This window comes from Aquarana catesbeiana, linkage group LG01, assembly GCF_042186555.1.
Source record: "Aquarana catesbeiana isolate 2022-GZ linkage group LG01, ASM4218655v1, whole genome shotgun sequence".
NCBI classification, from domain to species: Eukaryota; Metazoa; Chordata; class Amphibia; order Anura; family Ranidae; genus Aquarana; species Aquarana catesbeiana.
Genome location: NC_133324.1, coordinates 500,481,732 through 500,500,866, shown reverse-complemented (window position 1 = coordinate 500,500,866; position 19,135 = coordinate 500,481,732). Strand labels below are relative to the sequence as shown.

General features: G+C 39.9%; 1 protein-coding gene across 1 annotated transcript in view; it reads right to left on the bottom strand.

Annotated features, from left to right (window-relative positions):
- Nucleotides 1-19,135, bottom strand: part of NWD1 (NACHT and WD repeat domain containing 1) — a 122,839-nt gene that overhangs the window by 23,049 nt on the left and 80,655 nt on the right. The window contains exons 15-18 of the mRNA XM_073592867.1: nucleotides 7,486-7,764; nucleotides 6,249-6,339; nucleotides 1,588-1,742; nucleotides 1,161-1,437 (exon numbers count right to left, since the gene is read on the bottom strand). Of these exons, the coding sequence (XP_073448968.1) occupies nucleotides 1,161-1,437; nucleotides 1,588-1,742; nucleotides 6,249-6,339; nucleotides 7,486-7,764 (802 nt within the window). The remainder of the gene's footprint in view (nucleotides 1-1,160; nucleotides 1,438-1,587; nucleotides 1,743-6,248; nucleotides 6,340-7,485; nucleotides 7,765-19,135) is intronic.

Sequence of the window (19,135 nt, the reverse complement as noted above, 5' to 3'; positions counted from 1 at the left end):
TCTCATATATTAGTTTCACCTTTTAAGTTGCATTAGTGAAATAAATGAACTTTTGCACGATATTCTAATTTTTCGAGTATCACCTGTAAACATGTAAATATGTTATAGCATGGGCAAAGGCTCATTTTAACGTTGACACTAAATATTAATGGCTGATATTTCAAGATTTGTTCCTCTAAGAAATCTGTGGGGGAAGATTATTTTTGATATGTCATGGTACAAAAGTGTTTTCCACTTTTAAAAAATTTTTGAGTTTGAATTTGAAATGTAGGTATACAGTGCATCCGGAAATATTCACAGCGCTTCACTTTTTCCACATTTTTTTTGTTACAGCCTTATTCCAAAATGGATTAAATTCATTATTTTCCTCAAAATTCTACAAATAAGACCCCATGTTTCTAGAACCTTCTTTGAAGTACACCTATGGTAAATTAAATTGTCTGTAGCCCTCCGGGATTGTATTGAGATACAGATCTGGGGATGGGTACAGAAACATTTCTGCAGCATTGAAGGTCCCAATGAGCAAAGTGGCATCCATAATACGTAAATGGAAGAAGTTTGGAACCACCAGAATGCTTCCTAGAGCTAGCCAAACAGCGACCAGGGGAGAAGGACCTTAGTCAGGGAGGTGCCCAAGAACCCGATGGTCACTCTAACAGAGCTCCAGCGTTTCTCTGTGGAGAAAGGATAACCTTCCATAAGGGCAACCATCTCTGCAGCACTCCACCAACCACATAAAAACCCAATAAAATACATTTACGATGTTGGTTGTAACATGATAAAATTTGGAAAATTTCAAGGAGTATGAATATTTTTTCAAGGCACTGTATTTAAAAGCATATCCATACTTGTTTATTTTCATCTTATATGCACATTTTTTTTTATTATTACTCACAAAGAGTATCAATATAGTATACTCATATGTTGTTTGATGTATATTTTGAAATATACTATACATTGAAAAGTATACTAAATATTTGTAAACGTTTGAAATCTACTAAGGATTATTTTGTATACCCTATATATACAGCATATTCTGTTCCACTTTTCATATGAATTTATTTTTCAGTATTGTAAATAAAAATAGCAGCAAACATGGGACTATTTATTCTCATAAATGTAACATGTAACATCAATAAAACAGAGAGGCTTTAATTTACCTTTCACTGTGTCCCAGACCACAATCTTGTGTTTGTCTCCAGTTTTTGGGAAATAAACCCGGTCACCTCCATTGGATAGAGCAACACAGCCACTGCGATCCTGAAAAGGAGGCAATGTCTTGTGCTTCTGATCATAATCTAGGTTCCAAAGTTTGAGGTAGTAAGCAGTGTTAGATGACGATAATAAAGTGCTTCCTTTTAAAGCCAGTCCAGTGACTGATACTCCCATACCAAAAAATGTGTCTAGAAGAGCTCCCCTCTTAGACAAACTCCAGACCTACAAAATATAGTAAATGTGATTGTGAAATTTTACAGTATGTCAAAGAAGCATTTTGTAATTTGTACCTAATAATCTTAAATGTGCAATCTATTACACAAGTAGATTTTGAACTGGACAATATTATAGGTTTAAATACTTCTTACTAACTCGAATAGTTTCGTCTTGGGATCCAGTAACAATGATCTTCTTGTGACTATGTATTACAGCAGTTTTTACCATGTCATCATGTTCTAGACAGGATTCCAGAAATGTCCTAAGGGTGTTAGAGTCGGCCCGAAATACTTGCACCTGTTTCCCAAATCCTGAATAGAAATAAAGAGATTTTATTTGGAAATCATGAAAATCAGAACTGTAAAAATGTTTTTGTTTTATAAGAGGATGGGTGTATGCTGGGCAAGCATGTCTGTACTGAGGGTCTTGTACTGAAGGAGGGTCCATCTGTAGTGAGGGGTCTGTGCTGGGGGGGGTCATATACCCACTGGCTGTGATTGACAGCAGCAGGGGCCAATGGCTATCTCAGCTAATGAGGTAGGAGGTCCCCGGCACTTGTGCACATCGCTGGATCGTGATGGAGCTCAGGTGAGTATTAAAGGGGACTGGGGGAGGAGGGGGGGGGGGGGGCTGCTGCACACAGGAGGTTTTTCACCTTTACGTATAGAATGCATGAAGTAAAAAAAATCTTCAGCCTTTAGAACCACTTTAAGGTGTAGGCTGGGAGGAGGAAAACTAGGGATGTTAGGAGAGATCTGTACTGTGTGGAATATGGGCTCGGGGTGGGGGTGATTGGTACTGGGAGGAGGGGGTTATTTTCGGTTGTAGTCTGTAAATTGGCCTGTGTATTACACACTCCAGGGTACTTTATCAAAACTGGAATAGCCATAATCTGAAGCGGTTGTGCATGTTAACCAATAAGGTTTTAGGTTTCATTTTCAAAGCTTAATTGAACAAGCTGAAGGTAGAAGCCTATTGGTTGCCATGCATGGCTGCTGCAGATTCTGGCTGCTCCAATTTTTATAAACTCCCCTCACTGTGTTATACATTTCATACTCCTGACCACTGCACTCCATATACATTACTCCTGAAGTTCTTCTTAAAGGTAGGCTGTGTGTAGAAAAGCTAATGTAATGACACTGTTTTATTTTAATAAAATTTGTGTTCTGATGTTTATATGTGTCTGTTACACTCTAGCTTGTGACAAAGTCATTAAAGCACATTTTATGGATAAAGGACTGTGGCATATGTGTGCTGAATATAGGAGAAGTATCTCAGGTTTTATTAAACAAAGCTCCTTTAAGCCGCTCCCACTGTTAGTGCAGTTTGACCACACCCACAATTTGGCCATTTTTTTTTGGGGGGGGGGCGGGCGGATAAAAAAAAATAATAATAATGGTGCCAGATATGCTAGGTATGCCACTGATTACCAATTTTGATCCATTTTTGAGAAACAGTACTTCTTATGAGGTCCTTATCCATCAAAACCTCGTTCTGATTGGATATTTTTTGAAAAGTTACTTTTCACTGAATTCTCTTTCAAAGTCAAATTTCCTTTGCAAAGTAAACAGCCTATTTGCCTTTAATAAATCAACCCCAATCCTTCTTCTGATAAATTCTGATGCTAAATCTGACAAAATATGATAAATCATGCATTGAAAAAGAAGAAAACCCCTAGGAGTGGGACTTTAAGGGCACTACCAAAGAAATCAATTATATAAATAAAAAATAATTTATTAAAATAGTATGTCATAGACAAAAATACTGAACATGGTCATGAATACTAGAAGAGGATAATAAACAACAACTGTAGATACAATATCCTGTACTCGACACGTTTCAGAGCTGATTGTCGTCTCTTTCATCAGGGGTTAACAGGATGTATATAATCTATGCAATTCAAATACAAACAGTCAACAGTAAGTTTAAACATTTCTCTAGTCACATACAAATATGAGAGAAAGATATATGTTCAACAACTCACATCTGGTTCAGTTTTATATGCATGAAAAATCCATGTTCACATTAAAAACACTCTCACATGAAGTCTACAGCGACTCTGCCTGCTTTGTGTCTGCTTTAAGATAAATATTTGCAATAGAAATGCCCCATTGTAAAAAAAAAAGCAAAAAAAACAGTTGCTTCTGAAAATGAAAAAATTAGTCGTCTGGACGAGCCCTTATAAAAAAGCCCACGAACACTGGGGCCTTAGAGAGGGGAGACCTGGGAAAGAAGCAGATGGACAAATAGATGTATATAAGTACAAAAAAGTACAGAAAACACTAAGTGAACAATAGAAAAAATGCTGGTGATACCATACCTAGCATAAAGGGTCACTACCGGACCGTGATGTCAATAACCTGGGAAGGTTGAAAATCAGCAACTGCTGAAAAGGAACCCAAAAATGTATATAAAGGCCAGCTGATTTCTGCTGCACCCCCCATTTTGGAGGTGCAGCGGAAATCAGCTGGCTTTTATATATTCTGTATACAAGAAAAAGAACCGCTGCTCCAGGTGTATAAAGATAAGGCTGATTGGAGTATCTTGCAGAGTGCTAGCCCCAGCCCGCCTCCGTGGGAAAGTTGGATTGAAGAAAGAAATGGCCACAGTTTGGTGTCTTTGGTGTTATCTTTGTGAAAAAAAATAAAAGGCAATCAGAAGTTCTGGATGTGCAGCCATTTCTTTCTTCTTTATATATCCTGGCTTTGCTCAATGGCAATATGGCCACTGACAGGACGAACCGGTGATGTCTTTTTATGTCTGGAGTTTAATACCAGTAAGTACACTTTTTCCATCCTCTGTTACCATTTTGTTGACTGATGGAACATGACTGTCCTCTCCTGAGTGCTGTTTATCTAGTGTTATTCCCTGTTTCAAGGGGTTAATGCCCTTTTTAAGCATTATATACATATCAACTCAGGGATGTGTATTGTCTGTCTTTCCACAGCAGCAATACTTACTTCAAATTTTTGGGTTCCTTTTCAGCAGTTGCTGATTTTCAACCTTCCCAGGCTTTGACACCACGGTCCGGTAGTGACCCTATATGCTAGGTATGGTATCACCAGCATTTTTTCTATTGTTCACTTAGCGTTTTCTGTACTTTTTTGTACTTATATACATCTATTTGTCCATCTGCTTCTTTCCCAGGTCTCCCCTCTCTCAGGCCCCAGTGTTGGTGGGCTTTTTTCTATAAGGACTCGTCCAGACCCTTTTTCCAATTCTTTGTTTAGGTTGGGCAGAGTCCCCTAATTTTTTCACGATCATATATATTTTCAGAAACAACTGTTTTTTTTTTACAATGGGGCATTTCTATCGCAAATATTTATCTTAAAACAGACACAAAGCGTGCAGAGTCGCTGTAGACTTCATGTGAGAGTGTTTTTAATGTGAACATGTATTTTTCATGCATATAAAACTGAACCAGATGTGAGTTGTTGAACATATATGTTTCTCTCATATTTGTATGTGACTAGAGAAATGTTTAAACGTACTGTTGACTGTTTGTATTTGAATTTCATAGATTATATACATCCTGTTAACCCCTGATTAAAGAGACGACAATCAGCTCTGAAATGCGTCAGCTACAGGATATTGTATCTACAGTTGTTGTATATTTTCCTCTTCTAGTATTCATGATCATGTTCAGTATTTTTCTCTATGACATACTTTTTCAATAAATTATTTTTTATTTATATCATTGATTTCTTTGTTAGTGCCCTTAAAGTCCCACTCCTAGGAGTTTTCTTCTTTTCTTGTCTCTATGGGATGTGGCACACTGGGAATTCTATATCATCAGAACCCCTTTCAAACATGCATTGAAGAGCACTCTCAATCCCAGGTGCCCAACCTGCGGCCCTTGGGGCCCCTGCAAACAGCAGCCTTGTGATTTCCTTACTTAGATGCTTTTTTGGGCCAGTAAAGGAAAAATATTTCTAACCTGGTTTTTAAGTACTGTATTTGCTTTTGTTAATTTCTTTTACACTATGTAACTTTTTCTGTGCTGCCCGTCACTTTTTTTATTTATTACAGGTACTTATATGGTGCACACAGCACTTTACATGTTAAACAGGAGCTAACTAACATACCAGAGTGTAAGAAGAAACTGGAGTACCCAGAGGAAACCCATACAGGCACAGGGAGATCATGCAAACTCCAGGCTGGTAGTGCTATGGTAAGGATTCGAACCAATGACCCTAGTGGCGCTAGTTGAAAGTGCTAACCACTTAGCCACTGTGCTGCCCACTTTTCTCTTTATATATATTTTTCTTGCTTAGAATTCTTAGAAGAAATATTTAGTAATGTTGTTTGTATGAAAAATCTTTAGGCTTCACACACATAGGGCATTCAAATGTTTCCTTTTACTCTTGGCAGGAAGAAGAAGCTTAAAAGACACACATTAAGCTACATATTACACATGAGTTTAGGCCTGTCAAGCTTTTGAGCGTTTCTGGATTCCATTGGTCAGAAAATTAATATTAGTATATTTGTTACATTAATTCTGAGGTTGAGTCAAATGTAGGATGAAGTGTTGTTTGAAGTTGGATGAGATTTTGTCTACTAAAGGATGCAATTTAGTTAGCTTTAAGATGAGGTTTCATCAGTTTTAGGATGAGGTGACAAATGATAGGTTTTTACTGTATGTAAAATGAATGTTTGCTCAGATTTGGCTTGAGCTTTGTGAAATGTTGGTTGACAGTTCAAGAATGGCGTGCCTCATTGGAAACTGTAACAGTTCAGTACTTTTTATTGCATCACTGTAATACTAGCATTTAATAATACAATTTAAAGTATATTTTTATAGTATGTATGTTACTTGCCTGCAGCAAATAATGACTCATCCTCAGAGACCACTGCAAAGATCAGAGCACTGGGCATTTTTTCAGCTGATAAAGCTCCTCCAGTGGAAATCTGATGTAAAAGAAGAATAAACTTTACCACACAAGTACACTGCTGTTTTCATTATGATCATCATTTATGCAGTTTTACCCACATATAATTACCAATTACCTAATACTTTTTAAAACTTTTTACTTTCACCAATGTTTTCTTCCAATAGGTGATGGATTTGATTCTCTATTACACATATAAGCCAGAAAGTCATAAAAGTACTGTAAATAGCATTTATCTTTAGTGTAAAACATTAAGATCCTTTTCACCTTTTCACACTAGGGGCACTTTATAGGTGTTTTAGCGCTAAAAATAGTGCCTGTAGAGCGCCTGTAAACTGCCTCCCATGCCTCCCCAGTGTGAAAGCCCCAGTGCTTTCACACTGGAGCGGTGCGCTTGCAGAATGGAAAAAAAAGTCCTGCAAGCAGTGTCTTTGGGGCAGTGCGGGAGCGGTGTATAGACCACTCCTAAACCGCCCCCCCATTGAAATTAATGGCCAGCGCTGCCGAAGTGCCTGCAAAGCGCCTCTAAAACAAGCAGCGCTTTACTGCTAGCACTGGGCGGTCTTCAGTGTGAAAGGGGTCTACATACTGATGAGCACCTACAGAAAACAAATGCCATAATGTGTATAAGGTCTTAGATATTATAACTAAACCCAGGAATTCCTGGGACTGACGCACTTTGCTTACTCTAATTTTCCCATAAGACTCCTAGGATAACTCCTCTTCAATAGATTATGTTCTGTGAGTGTGTACAATCTATTCCTTAAGTAAAAATCCTCAAACTAGCAGGGAGAATGTTCAAAGCTAACCATAGAAGTACAGAAAGAGTAGTGGCTGATTGGAACTGACTTTCAGCAGTAAGTCCATTTAAACATCCTTGGCACAAACATAGATTTATGCATACAAAAAGTTAAAAAAAAAGCAACACAAAGAATAAAAATAAAAAAGGGGCAGAATCGATGGACTTGGTCTTTTTCTGTCATCTCTCCTTTGTGTTTCTACATACAGGTCATTGGAAAAAGTTGCAATATGTACAAACATGATACTTAAGAAAACTAAAATCAAATGTTAATAGGCAAACAAAAATCAAGGACAAATGTTGAGGAACAAAAGAACTAGTAAGCATGCATTTGGATGTTGCAGATGTGATAACCATTCAACTTACCAATGCCAGAAGGCCATTTTGGAACCCAACCACCATCTTTCCATATTTGGGAATAATGCAGCTACATACTGGGTGTGCAGTCACAGCATCCATACCAGGTATCTGCCTTGAACCCCTTAGATGTCCTGTGGAGGATTCCCAAATGTGAACTGTTCCTCCTTCAGTTACTGTCATTACAGTTTGTTGTGGGGAATATACAGCAGCTTGCAATGGAAACCCGGGAACTCCTGGTGAAAAGCACAGAACAGGATCCCCAGATTCAATATTCCATCCACAGACCTGGAGAAAGACAGAAGTGGTTGTGAAGTTAGAATGACTAAGTAATGCGTTTAACACATAAAGAAACAGTAAATGTCAGTTAAACTTTAGCCGGACTTGATGCACTTGGGCCACAGAGCACTCCAGCCTCATCAGGATGATGCTCCATGTAGTAGAGCTCAAGCTTGGCTATGCTAAAACTCTTTACATGGTTCACTGAACGCTACAAACCTTTTATGTGTACGTAGATTGCACTGAATTCAAGTTAATGTACAGTAGGTATATAGAGAAAGTAAATGGAGAAAGGATGATTAATGCGCTACCTGAAAAGAAAAATAAAAGCTGCTACAAACCATGTGACTAAAATGATTCGCTGAGGAAGTCCACACGGACGATACGCGTGCGAGGGGCTCTGTGATGTCAGTACAGCCACCCATCTGGTTCATTTTATGCTGTATACTCCTGCACTGGGAAACAGTGCTTGCTTTGCATCCCTTTTCTTTTCTATATACTTTCGGGAACTGAGAAAACATCATCAACCTTGGAACCAGGTCTCTATCTATTTCCCGTGTATCCAGAGGTGACATCCAGGCCTCATAGAGGTACCATCGGCCTCCAACCACCATACTCACTTGCCCGGGGTGGCACACAGCTCGATTGATTCTATGCTTATGGCAGTAGAATCCAACAGTTCTGGTAAGCGTACCCCATCTTTTCATGAGTTTGATGACATCTGAACTGAGATTTGGGAAGCTGAAGGGACTGTTACACCGTTTATTTATCCATTGCGGATCATCATGTTTTTTTGACTACACGTCACTATTGGGACACTGGTCTATGATTACAGAGACATTCTGTTCTTATAACACATGTTTTTTAGCGCTACAATTTATTTAACACATATAGAGAAAGTACTTGATACTTTTGGCTTACATTGTCGTGTGTTCAGAACTGCCAATCCATAGAGCAGGTCGTATAAAATACATAGGTTTTTACAGGGATTACTAATATGGTTGTAACTCACCTTTTAGGTCTCTTTTGGCTATCTTATGGAGTTTTCCAAACGTGGTATGAAGTAATGCTCAATGTGTCGTATGTCCTGTACATGTGTATGTGTGTGTACCTGAATAGAAGCTATAAAAAGTGCTTTATGCTGCTAAGTGCTTTAAGCTGCTTTATATTGAAGACATCTCCACCCCTTTACAGTTTTAGAAAGTGGAGTCCTTAATACGGAAAACAGACACTTGGTTCATTTCAATAATCAATAGGCTCAGCAATAAGTGAGAACTCAAGCAAGAGGAAGCAAACAATGAAAGTTCATTCAAATTACAGCAAAGAATACTAATCTGTATGTTGGACACTGCTATGGGGTATGCTAATAAGTTCATTATCAGCTTGTGAAATTCTCATTAAGCCTGAAACAAAGACCTTCCTGAATGATAGAATGGAACTATAATGGAATATGACTTTCCATTTTAAAATGCAGACCTTTAAGATTTATTACTATTCTCACTGCAGAGCCTTACCTGGCTCTTAATGTAAAAAAAAAACTACAACAACCTGTAGAAAAGAGTTGTTTGTTACATTTCAAGGAAAGAAATGGGTAGTATTCTACAACTATGTTTGCTAATATCACCTCAATTGTTTCTAACAATGCTAATGTTCAGATTTAAGGGATAACTATTTTTTAGAAAAAACTAATTTAATCCCGTGCATTAAGCAGACATGGGCTACCTATCTAGAAATAACTGGTCACTTGGTCACCCCTGGAATAAAGCAGATGCACTGCATTCCTCCCAGTATGACAGTAGCATAAATATATCAATGTGTATATGTACTGTATACATATATACAGTATTTATTTATTATTTATGCATTCATAAATTTCAGGCACTTAAAGCAGTAGTAAAGCCCCCTTGGTGATTTTTACATACAGGAAAGCCTATAATAAGGCTTACCTGTAGGTAAAATTAATATCTCCTAAACATGCACCATTTAGGAGATATTCACCCTGGATTCAGGCAGTTATGTTACTGACGCATGCACTCTGAAGGTTCAGCATACCTTGCCGGACCCTCAGAGCTTCATGCTGGAACCAAGGGCTCCTGCGTGCATGCGCGGGGGTGATGTCATTGTGGCTCCAGCCAATCACATAGCCGGAGCGTGCAAACCCGGAAGAAAGACCAGGGGAAAATGTCAGCCCTCTCAATGGTGACAGCGCACCCCTTTGTTGTAAAGTAAGTATTTCATAATGTGCTAGTATGCGATGCATACTAGCATATTATGCAATTGTCTTACAGGCGTTTTGTTTTTTTTAAACAGCTACGGTTTACTACCGGTTTAATAAAAATAGATTTTCATGACTTATTCAGGAAAAGGAAAAGGCATGAGGTTTCACTCTTGAGAACACAGAGAGGGGTCTTAACCTCGAGCCTACCTCGATCCCTGTGGGGGTGTGGTTGGCTCAAAAACCCAAAAAACTTAAAAAGTACTCTCCTTAATTTAATCTAACTGATAAAATTAGGAGCCTTCAGTCTCTTGCTCTTGTCTTTCCTTAAAGCGGTTGTAAACCTTCCTGTATTATTTGTACCTATAGGTAAGCCTAGAATAAGGCATAATGTGCTAGTATGCGATGCATGCTAGCACATTATGCCTTCAATTTCCAGGGAAGGAAAAAAATTAATATATATCAGATAGAAGAGAGAGGGGGGAAGGGGAATGAGGGAATGTTGGGACTTTGTGTGAAGTACACCACCAGAACCAAATGAATCAATTAGTATGTATTATTTAACCAGTTGACGACCGCCTCACGTAGATATACGTCTGCAGAATGGCACGGGCAGGCAAAATCACGTACCTGGTACGTGATTGCCTTCCCGCGGGCGGGGGGTCCGATCGGACCCCCCCCGGTGCCTAAGGCTGTCGCCTTTGGTCTGGCAGCGATCAGAGATGAGGGGGAGGCCATCCGATCGTGGCCCCCCCCTCGCGATCGCTCCCAGCCAATGAGGATCTTCCCCTGCCTCTGTGTAGTACACAGAGGCAGAGGATGTGATGTCATCTCTCCTCGGCTCAGCAGTTTCCGTTCCGGCGCCGAGGAGAGAAGACACCTGAGTGAGTGCACAAACACACACACACACACACAGTAGAACATGCCAGGCACACTTTACACCCCCGATCCCCCCCAATCACCCCTCCCCCCGTCACACTGACACCAAGCAGTTTTTTTTTTGTTTTTTGTTTTTTTTTCTGATTACTGCATGGTGTCAGTTTGTGACAGTTAGTGTGGTAGGACAGTTACTGTTAGCCCCATTTAGGTCTAGGGTACCCCCCTAATAAAGTTTTAACCCCTTGATCACCCCCCGTCACCAGTGTCGCTAAGCGATCATTTTTCTGATCGCTGTATTAGTGTCGCTGGTGACGCTAGTTAGGGACGTAAATATTTAGGTTCGCCGTCAGCGTTTTATAGCGACAGGGACCCCCATATACTACCTAATAAAGGTTTTAACCCCTTGATTGCCCCCTAGTTAACCCTTTCACCACTGATCACCGTATAACTGTTACGGGTGACGCTGGTTAGTTCGTTTATTTTTTATAATAAAGGTTTAGCCCCCTGATCGCCCGGCGGTGATATGCATCACCCCAGGCAGCATCCGATTAGCGCCAGTACCGCTAACACCCACGCACGCAGCGTACGCCACCCTTAGTGGTATAGTATCTGAACGGATCAATATCTGATCCGATCAGATCTATACTAGTGTCCCCAGCAGTTTAGGGTTCCCAAAAACACAGTGTTAGCGGGATCAGCCCAGATACCTGCTAGCACCTGCGTTTTTCCCCTCCGCCCGGCCCAGCCCAGCCCACCCAAGTGCAGTATCGATCGATCACTGTCACTTACAAAACACTAAACGCATAACTGCAGCGTTCGCAGAGTCAGGCCTGATCCCTGCGATCGCTAACAGTTTTTTTGGTAGCATTTTGGTGAACTGGCAAGCACCAGCCCCAAGCAGCATCATGTTAGCACCAGTAGCGCTAACACCCACGCACGCACTGTACACCTCCCTTAGTGGTATAGTATCTGAACGGATCAATATCTGATCCGATCAGATCTATACTAGTAGTTTTTTTGGTAGCGTTTTGGTGAACTGGCAAGCACCAGCGGCCTAGTACACCCCGGTCGTAATCAAACCAGCACTGCAGTAATACTTGGTGACGTGGCGAGTCCCATAAGTGCAGTTCAAGCTGGTGAGGTGGCAAGCACAAGTAGTGTCCCGCTGCCACCAAAAAGACAAACACAGGCCCGTCGTGCCCATAATGCCCTTTCTGCTGCATTCACCAATCCTAATTGGGAACCCACCACTTCTGCAGCGCCCGTACTTCCCCCATTCACATCCCCAACCAAATGCAGTCGGCTGCATGAGAGGCATTTTCTTTATGTCCTCCCGAGTACTCCTACCCAACGAACCCCCCCAAAAAAGATGTTGTGTCTGAAGCAAGCGCGGATATAGGCGTGACACCTATTATTGTCCCTCCTGTCCTGATAATCCCGGTCTTTGCATTGGTGAATGTTTTGAACGCTACCATACACTAGTTGAGTATTAGCGTAGGGTACAGCATTGCACAGACTAGGCACACTTTCACAGGGTCTCCCAAGATGCCATCGCATTTTGAGAGACCCGAACCTGGAACCGGTTACAGTTATAAAAGTTACAGTTACAAAAAAAAGTGTAAAAAAAAAAAAAAAAAAAAAAAAAAAAAACACAAACAAAAATATAAAATAAAAAAAAATAGTTGTCGTTTTATTGTTCTCTCTCTCTCTCTATTCTCTCTATTGTTCTGCTCTTTTTTACTGTATTCTATTCTGCAATGTTTTATTGTTATTATGTTTTATCATGTTTGCTTTTCAGGTATGCAATTTTTTATACTTTACCGTTTACTGTGCTTTATTGTTAACCATTTTTTTTGTCTTCAGGTACACCATTCACGACTTTGAGTGGTTATACCAGAATGATGCCTGCAGGTTTAGGTATCATCTTGGTATCATTCTTTTCAGCCAGCGGTCGGCTTTCATGTAAAAGCAATCCTAGCAGCTAATTAGCCTCTAGACTGCTTTACAAGCAGTGGGAGGGAATGCCCCCCCCCCCCACCGTCTTCCGTGTTTTTCTCTGGCTCTCCTGTCTCAACAGGGAACCTGAGAATGCAGCCGGTGATTCAGCCAGCTGACCATAGAGCTGATCAGAGACCAGAGTGGCTCCAAACATCTCTATGGCCTAAGAAACCGGAAGCTACGAGCATTTTATGACTTAGATTTCGCCGGATGTAAACAGCGCCATTGGGAAATTGGGGAAGCATTTTATCACACCGATCTTGGTGTGGTCAGATGCTTTGAGGGCAGAGGAGAAATCTAGGGTCTAATAGACCCCAATTTTTTCAAAAAAGAGTACCTGTCACTACCTATTGCTATCATAGGGGATATTTACATTCCCTGAGATAACAATAAAAATGATTTAAAAATAAAAATGAAAGGAACAGTTTAAAAATAAGATAAAAAAGCAAAAAAATAATAAAGAAAAAAAAAAAAAGCACCCCTGTCCCCCCTGCTCTCGCGCTAAGGCGATCGCAAGCGTCGGTCTGGGGTCAAATGTAAACAGCAATTGCCCCATGCATGTGAGGTATCACCGCGAAGGTCAGATCGAGGGCAGTAATTTTGGCAGTAGACCTCCTCTGTAAATCTAAAGTGGTAACCTGTAAAGGCTTTTAAAGGCTTTTAAAAATGTATTAATTTTGTTGCCACTGCACGTTTGTGCGCAATTTTAAAGCATGTCATGTTTGGTATCCATGTACTCGGCCTAAGATCATCTTTTTTATTTCATCAAACATTTGGGCAAGATAGTGTGTTTTAGTGCATTAAAATTTAAAAAAGTGTGTTTTTTCCCCAAAAAATGCGTTTGAAAAATTGCTGCGCAAATACTGTGTGAAAAAAAAAATTAATCTGTAGGGCATTTGCTTTAAAAAAAAATATAATGTTTGGGGGTTCAAAGTAATTTTCTTGCAAAAAAAAATAATTTTTTCATGTAATCAAAAAGTGTCAGAAAGGGCTTTGTCTTCAAGTGGTTAGAAGAGTGGGTGATGTGTGACATAAGCTTCTAAATGTTGTGCATAAAATGCCAGGACAGTTCAAACCCCCCCCAAATGCCCCCATTTTGGAAAGTAGACACCCCAAGCTATTTGCTGAGAGGCATGTCGAGTCCATGGAATATTTTATATTGTGACACAAGTTGCGGGAAAGAGACAAAGTTGTCACTAAATGATATATTGCTCAAACATGCAATGGGAATATGTGAAATTACACCCCAAAATACATTCCGTTGCTTCTCCTGAGTACGGGGATACCACATGTGTGGGACTTTTTGGGAGCCTAGCCGCGCACGGGACCCCGAAAACCAAGCACCGCCTTCAGGCTTTCTAAGGGCGTAAATTTTTGATTTCACTCTTCAACTGCCTATCACAGTTTTGGAGGCCATGGAATGCCCAGGTGGCAAACCCCCCCCCCCCAAATGACCCCATTTTGGAAAGTAGACACCCCAAGCTATTTGCTGAGAGGTATAGTGAGTATTTTGCACCCTTAGAAATCCTGAAGGCGGTGCTTGGTTTTCGGGGCCCCGTACGCGGCTAGGCTCCTAAAAAGTCCCACACATGTGGTATCCCCATACTCAGGAGAAGCAGCTAAATGTATTTTGGGGTGCAATTCCACATATGCCCATGGCCTGTGTGAGCAATATATCATTTAGTGACAACTTTGTGCAAAAAAAAAAAAATAATTTTTCACTTTCCCGCAACTTGTGTCAAAATATAAAATATTCCATGGACTCAACATGCCTCAAAGCAAATAGCTTGGGGTGTCTACTTTCCAAAATGGGGTCATTTGGGGGGGGGGTTATGCCATCTGGGCATTTTATGGCCTTCAAAACTGTGATAGGTATTGAGGAGTAAAATCAAAAATTTACGCCCTTAGAAATCCTGAAGGCAGTGATTGGTTTTCGGGGCCCCGTACGCGGCTAGGCTCCCAAAAAGTCCCACGCATGTGGTATCCCCATACTCAGGAGAAGCAGCAAAATGTATTTTGAGGTGCAATTCCCCATATGCCCATGGCCTGTGTGAGCAATATATCATTTAGTGACAACTTTTTGTAATTTTTCTTTTTTGTCATTATTCAATCACTTGGGACAAAAAAAATGAATATTCAATGGGCTCAACATGCCTCTCAGCAATTTCCTTGGGGTGTCTACTTTCCAAAATGGGGTCATTTGTGGGGGTTTTGTACTGCCCTGCCATTTTAACACCTCAAGAAACGACATAGGCAGTCATAAATTGAAGGCTGTGTAAATTCCAGAAAATGTACCCTAGTTTGTAGGCGCTATAACTTTTGCGCAAACCAATAAATATACACTTATTGACTTTTTTTTACCAAAGACATGTGGCCGAATACATTTTGGCCTAAATGTATGACTAAAATTGAGTTTATTGGAATTTTTAGAATAAAAAGTAGAAAATATCATTTTTTTTCAAAATTTTCGGTCTTTTCCCGTGTATAGCGCAAAAAATAAAAACGGCAGAGGTGATCAAATACCATCAAAAGTAAGCTCTATTTGTGGGAAGAAAAGGACGCAAATTTCGTTTGGGTACAGCATTGCATGACCGCGCAATTAGCAGTTAAAGCGACGCAGTGCCAAATTGGAAAAAGTCCTCTGGTCCTTAAGCGGCATAATGGTCCGGTCCTTAAGTGGTTAATGGTGCACATGGATGCTTGTGGGATAATAAATACATATATAATATATAACATAAAATAAATACATATATATACACCCACATAAGTGTTCCTACATAGTAAAAGGTTATTATATTAAAGGTTAATAAAGGTTATATATTAAAAATGTATTATTGCATATAGATATGATTGATTGCACACATGATATTATAAAATTGATTGAACATTCTTCAAGTTAGTTTCATAGTAGACACATAGCAGCTGTGACAATAAATCAATGGAATGCTTTACACACGTTTCGTGGATAACTTCCACTCATCAGGAGCAAATGTGATATAGGTATGTCTGTAAAGAAATATAAATGCCAAATAAATGCCTCCAGCTACCAATACTACTCATGTTATTGAATACTGTAGCTTACTTATAGGTAAGAGTGCTGGGATTAAGATGTGGTTCCCCTCTTCCTGTTATCTTAGTTACTATACTATTTGGAATTCTATTCAGTCTGCTCCTTGCACCTTGATGACACTGCATATCTCTGGACTATGCTTTCCACTTCATATTAAGGGTAATATTTGGTTTTCTATCCATCTATGGTTCCTATGTGTTATCTTTGACCTTACCACCCATTCTATGGCGAGGCACTCATCTGTTTTCACTTTACACTCAAGATTTGTTCTTTGTCTTTCTTCCCTTTGGTAATGGTCTTCATATCTTCCCCAATTATTTATTGCGTAGTCAGTTTGCTAATACACTTTATTTCCAATTTTTCCACAGAAGCCCTATGGGCCTTTACTCAGCACTTGTTACAACCACAGTTACTTATTGGGGATGAAATCACTATTGATGTTCACTTCTTGTTCTCTGTTCACCGCTGTGTTGCCGCAGTTATCTCCTCCTCAGTTTCCGGGGATGATGTTTCCATAGCGCCTCCAGCTACCAATACTACCCATGTTTTTGAATACTGTAGCTTAATTATAGGTAAGAGTGCTGGCATTAAGATGTGGTTCCCCCTCTCTTCCTGTTGTCTTATTTACTATACTATTTGGCATTTATATTTCATTACAGACATACTTATATCGCATTTGCTCCTGATGAGTGGAAGTTATCCACGAAACATGCATAGAGCATTCCATCGATGTATTGTCACAGCTACTATGAGTCTACTATGAGACTACCTTGAAGAATTTTAAATCAATTTTATAATATCATGTGTGCAATCAATGATGTCTATATGCAAGTTTGGGTTACATTTAATATATTTTTAATATATATCTTTTACTATGTAGGAACACATATGTGGGTGTATATACAGTATATGTATTTATTTTATGTTATATATTATATATGTATTTATTGCCCCACATGCATCCATGTGCACCATTAAATAATACATACTAATTGATTCATTTGGTTCTGGTGGTGTGCTCCACACAAAGTTCCAACATTCCCCCATCCCCCTCTCTTCTTTATGATTCGGGGATAGAGACACGCGAGCTCTGCAGCAGTCGTTGTCTCATATAGTCCAACATTTTTATTTAATGAATATATATATATATCAGAGTTTACTTCCTCTTTAACCACTTGCTGACCAGCCGCCGCAGTTTTACTGCAGCAGGTTGGCTCGGCTGGGCAAATCAACGTTACCTTACGTCGCTTCCTATTGTGGCCACTAGGGACGAGCGCGCGCTGCCGGAGGCATGTGCGTGCCCGTAGTTCGCCGCCGGAGCCGATGCGAGTGCCCAGCGGGCGCGATGACTGCCAGGCACCCGTGATCGCTTGTGACAGAGCGAGAACTGGGATCAGTGTGTGTAAACAGACAGATCCTGGTTCTTTCAGGGGAGAAGAGACTGATCGTGTGTTCATACAAAGTATGAATACCGATCTCTCTCTTCCCCTAGTGAGTCCCCTCCCCCTTCAGTTAGAACACAGTGAGGGAACACAGTTAACCCCTTGATCGCCCCCTAGTGTTAACCCCTTCCCTGCCAGTGACATTTATACAGTAATCAGTGCATTTTTATAGCACTGATCGCTGTATAATTGTCAATGGTCCCAAAAATGTGTCAAAAGTGTCCGATATGTCCGCCGCAATATCACAGTCCCGATAAAATTTGCAAAAATGCCATAAATCTATCCCCTATTTTGTAGACGCTATAACTTTTGCGCAAATCAATCCATATATGCTTATTGTGATTTTTTTTTACCAAAAGTATATAGAAGAATACATATCGACCTAAACCAAGGAAAAAATTACAGTCGTTTTTTTGAAAGAAATGTGTGATATTTATTATAGCAAAAAGTAAAGGATATTGTGTTTTTTTCAAAATTGTTGCTCTTCTTTTGTTTATAGCGCAAAAAATAGAAACTGCAGAGGCGATCAAATACCACCAAAAGAAAGCTCTATTTGTGGGAAAAAAAGGACGTCAATTTTGTTTGGGTACAGCATCGAATGACCGCGCAATTGTCAGTTAATGTGGGGTAGGTCCGACTTACTTCGGTCAAGCAACTCTTTGAACTGTTAACTATACCTAAAGGATATGGAATGCTAGCCGATATGGATAAATCAAACAAAGTAAGGCGCTGCTTTATGTGTAAAGTTAATCCACCACGTGATAAAAAATTCTACAAAACATCTAAATAAGTATCAGAATGTCCATAAAATAATGATAGAACGAATCACTGTGCTCTTCAAAAAATTATTATCAGTGCCTAAATTTTCAGTACACAGTGCCACATCATGTGTATGCACGCTCACCAAAAACAAAAGGCCAAACAAGTGATCATCAAGCAGGTGGTATCTTAACCCTCCTCCTGAGGGCTTAGGACAGGGTCTTCTCCCAATATAATAAACAATGAATGAAAGACTCTTCAGTGATATATAAAAAAAACAAATGTGATGCTTCTTCTAAAGAACTCCTTATCCAGATTGCTCCCACCACCGCATGCAATGGCCACTCACCTCCTTTATACAGTCCCAAGGGGTCAAACACGCCTTGCACTTAGTGCCAATAATCTCTCAGAAGAATTCTCTGTGATCTTTACTTTGCTCAAAGTATAGACAAACAGTCTATGGCCAGAATAGGTTCCATCCACTGTGCTGCTATAAACCTCAATCCGTATTCGAGACCAGTAGATGAAGAAATACATAAAAAAGACAAGAAAAAGTACCTCCTATAGTGCAGTATCCGAGGGATTAAAAAATGAAACCTCTCCACCCCAGCTAGCAATAAACTCACATTTGTTAAAACAATTATAAGCATAGGTACAAATCTGAACAATCTCACTCAGTAACGATCAGTCCACTGCCAGGCTCCACCTCTACTAGTTTTGCCACCTCCTACGTGGCTTCATCTGGAGGAGTGTGCCAGGCGGCTATAGCGGGATCACTATATAAGGTACAGTATTGAAAAAAGCAATTACCTTAGTTGCAAGCAGCTGTGGCATTCACAAGATGCCTGCACATGCGCAGTAGTGCTACCTTGTGTTAGTAGGACGCAATGTAAGCATACATCGCATCCTTAAAAAAACGGAAGTCGCTAGTTTGTGACCACTTCCGGTCACGGACTAAGATAAACATAAAGAGATTCAAAAAAATGGCCAACAAATGAGGACATGATGTAAACAGAT